This window comes from Phyllostomus hastatus, unplaced genomic scaffold, assembly GCF_019186645.2.
Source record: "Phyllostomus hastatus isolate PE091 unplaced genomic scaffold, TTU_PhHast_1.1 phas_scaffold_78, whole genome shotgun sequence".
Taxonomy (NCBI): Eukaryota; Metazoa; Chordata; class Mammalia; order Chiroptera; family Phyllostomidae; genus Phyllostomus; species Phyllostomus hastatus.
This window is the reverse complement of record NW_025334041.1, coordinates 49171072-49180086: the sequence shown is the minus strand read 5'-3', so window position 1 is coordinate 49180086 and position 9015 is coordinate 49171072. Positions and strand designations below refer to the sequence as shown.

Below are 9015 nucleotides of genomic sequence, written 5' to 3'. Positions count from 1 at the left end.
TTTAGATACTTTAAGACATAAATTTCTTAGCCAGATCTATTTGGTTATTCTAACATACCATAATTATATAAACATGCCAAAATCATATGACTAATAGTTAAAATTATTTTAAAAATCTATTGCCATTCAGAACCATGCTTTCTTGCTCTATTATGACCTGGGGATTAGTTTTCACATGTGCTGTGTTTGTCATGCTCTCCACATGGTACAATATGCACTCTGGAAGTCATTAAAAAACAAATGAAAAACCCTTGGTTAAACATAATTAACATATTTATTATAAAAGTGTGCTTCATTATAAGGAAAATTTAAATATAACCAACAATAATGTAATTGGCATTTACAGCTTCAGAGTTCTTTATTAAACAGGCATTTTTGCTATTCCATGAATAGTTCATCAGCTTATGCAACGAAATCGGTAATCTGAAAAAGTGAATAAAGAATACAGAATGATGAACCAGAAATCTGGGGTTCTGGGTTTTTTTTTTTTTAATTTATTAACATGGCTTTTAAAATAAAATTAAATAGAAAACAAGTCATTTTCATATAGTAAGCTCTCTTCCTACAAGAAAGTTTACAAAATTTTTAAACAGTGTTCTGAAATGTGGCTGAAGTTACACTTTACATATTTTAACTTCTTATATATACATTATCTGGTTAACATATTTTAAACACATTTTAATTATACAAGTAAGACCAAAAACATTCTCTAATAAGACCACACTAGCCACAGAATAATTTTACCCATGTAAATATTTCTTTAAAATATTTCCTAAAATGGAATTCCTCATTGAAAAGTGAACTGGTTAGAATTAATCTCTCTAGACATTGGATTATATAGGTTAGAAATGTAAGGCTGTATTGCTTTGGCTGAATATAATTCATCTTATGTAGCCAATAATAAGTTATCAGTTATCAATGAAAATTTATTCTGGTTGAGGTGTCATTCTTTGAGTCTACATTAAAGCAAATGGTAAGGCCAAATGGTACATTCAGAATGGGCAGAAATTCCTTTTATCTTTGCATATGATTTTGCTTATAAAAATTTATTTTTACTACCTTGGAGGAACCCCATGGGAGCAGACGTCTGAAAGAATCATGTTATGGATACAAGTGAAGAACAAAGAAATAATCTTGTGGGCATGTTGGTAAGGACCCCATATTATTTTTGGTGTGGATTTTCTTTGTAGTATATATAAGATCTTAGACTTTTAGAAGACAAGTTAATTCAAAATAAAGCTTTTAAAAAAACTTTGTGACATTAAATATCAAACTCAAATTTTTAAAGATAAAGAATACAGAGAACTGTAAATGAAAAAGAAGCAGAGATATATGCTTTATGAGGAAAAAGTGTTAATGATCTCTCATCTGAAAAAGACTCTCACCTATTACAACTAAATTGCCTGTCCTAAAACTACTGGTTACTGACATTATGCCAAAGAAGTCAAAATGTACTTTATTGCAAAAATATAAAAGGTTCTTGAATTGCATATGATGTGTTATACCATTTCACCAAAAGGCCAAAGCCAGCACATAACTTATCAAGGCAGAACAACTTTAAAACAAAAATGATTAAAATTGTACTTACTATATATACAATGAGTTGTAAAAGAATGTGAAATCATGCTGTATAGCATGATTCATTGCCAAGTTCCCTCTTACATGGGCATACTGACATATCAATCTGAGTAAGTCAAAACAAACACAAATAGCCTATGATAACATCCTTTAATTATCTTCTTAAACACAGATACTTTCAGTATATTACAATCATTTGAATAAACCTTTCAATTTTGTGGAACACAAAATCATATTATCAGTATATCGATATTTTTATGATCTCTTTAGAAAGTGATGTTAAAGCCTATTGACTATCACTACTGTTTACTGATACACTGTAAATGTAAAAAAAGGAAAAAACAGGAAATCACAGAAAATGCTTGGCATCTACACAAACACATTCTCAGTGGACTAACCACTACTGTGTAATTTTGTTACTATAGGTCTTCTTGCTCCATACTTTTGCTTCATGCAGTAGGTTCAACAATATCCATGTTTGTTCCAAACAGGGCAACTAATTGTTCTTCATAGGTAGTGATGTTCCTTTTCATAATTTCCATGCAAGGTCCCAAAAGCCTTTCAAATGCTTGCACATCCATGGCTAAAAACAAAGGGGGGTGTGGCGAATAAAAGAAAAATGAATAACGTTCCTTGAAAATCTGCAGAATTTCTGAGTAATTCGTAATGTCATTCTGTATTGTCAATAATTCAATGGCATTTTTAAATAAATATACAAGAAAAAGGCATAAAGGTAAAATTGTTCCACTTCAAAGTAGCCAGAGTTCCTTGGCAATATGATGCGCAATGCAAGGCTGGGGAGCAGTTCCTGATCCAGACTGAGGAAAGAATGAGGGACTGTCATCGGCAAGGCTTTGAAATTCAAAAAATTAGTTTTTATGTCATCTGAGTAAATACAAACTCAAAGATGACAAGGAAATATCTTGTTTTCCCTCAGGGTTTACAATGCCATGTTTTAAGACCAAATGTTAACCTTTTATAATTTTTACTCTTATACTATCATATAGTCACTTTGAAATAGCAGTCACAATGCTGCTTTGTCCACTTCTATAACTATATGTTGTATGTCATTTTGCTTGCCTATCTCATATACTTTTAAAAACTAAATTTATAATACACACATGGAAAATATGATCACACTCTGTACCCTAGAACTACGATTTAAAATACATGTTTTTGCTTTTTAAAATAACAAAGGTAAAAAAGGCAGTGTTTACAAAATTAGAGCAAATGGACATTCTTGCACTGCTGGTAGCATGTAAATTGATAGAAGTAAAAGTGACCTGACAATATATAGCAAAAGCTATAAAAGGAAAATCCACTCTAAAAAAACCATTTCTAAGGGAAAATCCTACATTTGGAGAAAGCAGTGCCCCCTCCAAAATGGAGCCAAAATCCTTAAAACATTTACCAGTGGGGGATCATTAAATACTTTATAATGTGCATATTTCCCTAACAGAATGTTACAATTTGATGTAATAAAATGAGAAAATGCCTAAGCTATAATGAATGAAAAAAGCATTTAACAAAATTGTTAAAACAGAAAAATCATGCAAATAAAAGATGAGAAGTAACTATAATAGGATATGGAAAGTCACTGGGTAGTAGTGGTGTGGGTGCCCCTTAGTTTTTCCTACCTTTTCTGCATTTCTCAAATTTTCTTTAATGTGAATGTAATTATAGAAAAAAATATTGGGCTTTCATTCATATCACCTTTACTCTTATTGTTTACTATTTCTACTCAGGGAAATTCCCTGTCAGTTTGTCTTCTGTTTTATCCAAGTGTAACAACTGATTAACATTATACTTTAAAACATTTTAAAAAGTGACTTTTCTGTAAGTTAATTCTAAGGATACTAACAAATCTTAAGAATATGGAAGCTGAGTTTCTTCTACTAAATGGTGGATGAAGAAAATAGAGTGGCTAATTATAGCTGAATAATTTTTTAAAGAAAGTGTCATCTATATTGACACCACCTGAATTATATTTTTCATTATTAAAGCAAGTTGTTGGTCATATTTATAATCTTGCAGCTGAAGATGGCACTTCTGCCAAACTACTACAGTTTAAGAAGGTAATTAAACAGCTAAACAATAAATAAAATTGTACTGTGCTCACAACCTTAACCCATGTTTCCCAGTACAAAGTATTCCCACAGATACTCCCAACTTTCTCCACAGAGCTTAATTCGCTTTATAAAAATATTGTTTTAGCCTTTTTTGAGGAACAGAATACATGTTATTTGAAAAATCAGATATAAAATGTGGTACCCAGAATTATTATAATAAAATGTTATTTCATGCCTATAAAAAAAAACACTATATATGTATGTGAAACTTTTAACGAAAAACAAACAAAACAAAAAACAAAAAAAAAACCTGGCTTCCACAAACTGATTTTATAATACAATGAATGCTACCCTTGTTATATTTTGTGGGGACCATAAAACCTATGAATCCAATAAAGTAATCTGTACAACACAGATACATAAAATGCAGACATAAAAATTTCAGCCAGGAGGAGTATGCCCACCACTGTGAGTCCTACCTAAACATTTGACAGTCCCGATGGCGTGTGCGGAGGCTGCTCGAGGTTTGTTAGTTACCAGCGCAAGTTCTCCAAAGTACTGTCCCCGAGAACACCGAGCGATTTCAACGGCACCATTCTCTTCCACTTCTGATTTACCCTGACAAGGTCATTAAAAGCATGTTGAAAACATGGGATTTTACTCAGCATGTTGAAAAACAAGAGTTAATTTTAGTCTAAACATCACAAAAAATTTATTATGTTCCTAGCTAATATGTGAATTTTTGAGAATTCACTTACCTTCCTTTTCATAGTAATTTTCACTTCTCCAGATTCTACAATGAAAAAAGAATCAGCCAAATCTCCCTAATAAAACAAAAACAGAATGAAAATGCAAATTTAGTTGACAAAAATCCTCTTACCTATCATAACCCTGAAGTCAAGCCAACTCCAGTGTACTCCAGTGATGATCTGCCTGAAAAGCAACACCCCATAGTTCCTTCCCATCTCTCACTTTCTAAACAGAGGTTACAATCAACAGTTATGTAGTAATGATTTACTTTGTAAAATTACTTGAATACACTCTCTAGCACAGCATTTTTAAGTCAAGAAAAATGGCAAATAACACTGGGATAAGAATTCCACTCAAACTACAGCCTGGATAACAGCACAGATGTTAGAACACCCAGACTTATTCAGAAACTGTCGATTTGGATCCTGATGTTTTGACTGAAGTTAGCTAGAGACCAAACTCTGAGATGCCTGTTTATTGACAACCCACCTCAAGGTGTCAAAAAAAAAAACTTCTGAAAGAAAAGGCTGGGTGAAAAGGATGAAGGGATTAAGCAAAATAAGTAAAAATAAAACCTTTGGGGGGGGTGAAGTGTTGCCATTTCTAACTGCATATTCATTTTTTTCTCAGTGATGTTTTTGAGTAAACTTCACCTTGACTTCCAATGATGCCTTCTAAATTAAATAGTATAATACAAAAGAGAGTAGATACATTACTGGGCCTCTCCAAGTAATTTGGAAAAGAAACTTAGGTACTCTAAAACCCTGTAGTGTAATTCAAGAACTACAGTATCAATTTATATCACAAAATAAATATTGAGATTTATATAATATACATGTGTATATGAATGCTTAAAAAATATCTCAAAATATCCTTAATAAACTCCAAGTATAGTATACATATCTCTTTCCCTTATTTTTACATCAAGTTTTCGTAAGAGTTTCATTTTCAAATTTGAATCATAGTAGATGCATCGACTGCTATGTAATTTAGTTTCTAAAATATGCTCTAAGTGCATGTGAACTGGTGAAACCTGAGTCAGGTCTGTGGATCAGGCCGGTGTCATTTCCTAGTTTTGATACTGTGCTCTAGTGATGCAAGATGCCCTGGGGAAACTAGGTGAAGAGTGCATGGGACTTCTCTTCTATTTTTGCAACTTCCTGTGAAGCTATAATTATTTCAAAATAAAAAGCTGAAAAAATCATTTCAAAAGTGTTCTATACTTTCTTATCAATTTATATAATAGAATCTTAGCCTTGTTTTCTAATTTGATTCCACTTCTTGCCAACCCTTCACTGCTCTGAGTATGTCTGGGGGATGGGGAACAGGGAGGGAACAGACATTGACTTATTTACCTTCTAAAACAATTACTTCCTCAGTCTCACAGACCTTGAATCTTGTTTCACATATATCCAAAGAAGAGAGGATATTTAGATAAATAGTACAATACAGTATATATATATATGATAAAACTACAGAATCTATTAAAAATCCGTTTAAATAATTTGTTCAATACTTCAAAAACAAAACTAGGAAATAAGGTACTATCATCTGTGTGCTCAATCTGTGAAATTCAATTATCTCATAAATCCTACTTCTCGCAAGCCATATTCTAACCAAGGTATAATATTACTACTGGCTGGAAGTGTGATTTTTAGATAAGATTAATGGTTAAATAGCATGTTGGCCCTCATTTAGTGTCTGGAAGCCAATACAGTATATGGTACAGTGTGTTCCATTTTTGGTTAATTTTATGAGGGAGCAGCCATCGTGAATGACATCATGAATTGACTGTACAAAAGTCTAATATCTTGCAGTGCACCTTCTGAGTCCTCATTAATCTCATGGAACATTCACCTATAATTTTCTTCTTATAAATGGCATCTTATTCTTTATATATTATGTACAAATACAAAATTAAGCAGAAGTCCACTTGATGGCTTAATACATATTCATTAGAAGATAATTATATAAATAAAAATATTCAAAGCTTAATAGCTGTAAATTAAACCATTTTAAATAGGTCATGTAGTAAAAGTAATATTCATTTAATCCATCAATACATGCTAATTATAGACATAAGAAAAACTCAAGATTTACAATTTTTAAGCAACTTTTGGAATATAACCCTAAACTAAATTACATAAAAAGGATTATACCTGAGCAATGATTTGTTCTCCATCATTATATACTTTGGTGCCTATCACATCTACCACTTTCAGGCGTTCAGAAACCTACAAAGAAAAAAATAACTATTAAGTAAAGATTAATTGGGTGGTAATATCTATTTCAGAGGTTTAAAAATCAGTAGCCTATAAGCCAAATAAGCCAAGAAGTGTATGGGTTTGTATGTGTTACATTAATTAACTAACAGCATTTTAAAGTAAGTTTCTAAAAAAAATTTGAATTTCCAGTTTCTCTTGAAAAATTAACAGTATACAGCCCATATTTCCACATGACAAAACAACCATGGAATTGCAGCTGTTTCTTTAGATGGAGCACATGTTCTCCAGTTTACCAAAATCCTGTCCTGGCTTGGTTTTCCTTCTTTATGTAACTTGCCTAGATCTGAAGGCATTTGGATTTCCAACCCCTGATCTATTTAAATTTAAAGACATATGCTGCTAGAAATCAGTTGCCTAGTTTGCACTCTGTAATGTGGCCAAAATTTTTGCCAGGCATATACTACTAACAATACAACAAAGGTACTTCTGCAGATGAGTCAGTGCTAGCCCCAAAGACTCTGGCCCAGATGCTGAAAGGATCTTAGTTGCTAGCCACTAAGACAGGGAAGAGGGGTGGAATAGATTTAGGATGTGAGGTTTCAGCTGTCTATTTAGTGTCTGAGAGGGAATGTTAAATATGCAGTTAGATAGTTACATGAGTCTGGCATTCTAGGGAGGGACCTTATCAGATTATGTCAATTTTAAAAGGCATCAACACACAGTGTTTAAAGCCAGGGGAGTTGACAAATTCACTGAGTAAGAGTAGCCTGAAAAAAGAAAAAATACTAGAATGCCAATTTAAGAGGAAACGAAAAGAGGAATAAACAGCAAAGGTGACATGAGGAGGAGAGGCCAGTGAGGAATTTTTTTTTTTTTTTTTTTGTAACTAGAAAGATTAATTTTTTGGTGAGGGGGAGAATGTTGTTCTATTTGTTGTTTCTTTTCCCTGGTACATTTATAAGGGAATAGATATTTGTTATATTGAGTTAATATCCATTTCTGTATTTTGATACTCTCCCTAGAAAGGTATAACTAGTGGCTCCTGATGACACTGCATGTTTATTTCAAATCTCTTTTAGAAAAAGACTGCATAAAACTGCTAGAGATGCTCACAAGAAACTATTGCTTATAAAAAGTAAAATAAATGCAGCTTTAAGTAGTAAAAGAAATACTGAACTACACAAACACCGTAACTAATCTTTAAATGAAAATGTGGATAGATTTCTATTCAAAGAAACTTGTATAGAAGTAAATATTCCTAATAAAACAAGTTTTCAAAGCAAAATATAAATATATACTTACTTCCAAAGATTTAAGAAATGGCAGTGACTCGATGAAACTTTCATACATTTTTCTTTTTTTGGCATTATTTTTTACAATTATTCTCCTGAAGGTTACCCTGTCCTAAGGCAGAATATCAAATACAAAGACAGTTAAAAGGTGAATTTTCTGAGGAAAAAAAGTTTTAAGAGGTAGTTTCATTCCCTATAATAAGAATGATAACTGACGATTTTGAAATAAGAGTAACATTATTATACATTTAATGTAACATTTAAAATTTTTATTCAAGCATGAAATACAGAACCATATAAAATAGTTTTACATTTTTTTAAGGAAGCATCAGTTTACGTTTATTCAGAACAGAGATCAACTACCATGTATTAAGCTAAACCCACAAGGTGGCGCTGTCACTCCATTTTAAAAACTAGATTCCAGCACCAAGTACTTTTTCTTCAGTTCTGAGACATAACTGACTAATAATATGGTGTAAGTTTAAAGTAAACAACGTGTTGATCTGATACACTTATACCATGTGAAATGACTCCCACAGTAGAGTTTGTTAAAGCCTCTATCACCTAAATGCCATTTCTCTTTTATGGTGAGAATATTTTAAGATTTACTTTAGCAACTTTCAAATATATAATGCAATATTGTTAACTATAATAACCACCATGCTGTACATTTGGTCCCAGAATTTATTCTTTTAACTGTGAGTTGTATCTCCCCTTTGACCAGTATCTCCCCATGCACCCTACACACCCCACGCACAGCCCCTGGCAACCACCAATGTATGCTGCTTCTAGTTGGGAATCGTGCCCAGTTCTTTGACCATGGATGATAGCCCTAGAGTAGTGATAACATATAACCAGCATTTTTTAATTGAGGTATAACTGTTATACTACAGTTTCAGTTGTACAACATGATGACTGGATTTTTGTATATATTGCAAAATGATCACCACGATTAAAGTTTAGATAATGTCCATCACTTTACACAGGTATAAAAACTTTATTGTGATGAGAACACTTAAAATCTGCTCTTGGCAACTTTATAATTTAAGCGACTTTTCAGTTTTAAATTACAGTGAACATACAATCTTATGTTAGTTTCAG

General features: G+C 32.2%; 1 protein-coding gene across 1 annotated transcript in view; it reads right to left on the bottom strand.

Moving 5' to 3' along the window:
• Positions 1-255: 255 nt before the first annotated feature.
• Positions 256-9015, bottom strand: part of PRKAR2B (protein kinase cAMP-dependent type II regulatory subunit beta) — a 119421-nt gene continuing 110661 nt past the window's right edge. Inside the window, exons 7-11 of the mRNA XM_045828483.1 lie at positions 7925-8026; positions 6557-6631; positions 4406-4471; positions 4127-4265; positions 256-2161 (exon numbers count right to left, since the gene is read on the bottom strand). Coding sequence (XP_045684439.1) covers positions 2028-2161; positions 4127-4265; positions 4406-4471; positions 6557-6631; positions 7925-8026 — 516 coding nt within the window. The 3' untranslated portion in view covers positions 256-2027. The remainder of the gene's footprint in view (positions 2162-4126; positions 4266-4405; positions 4472-6556; positions 6632-7924; positions 8027-9015) is intronic.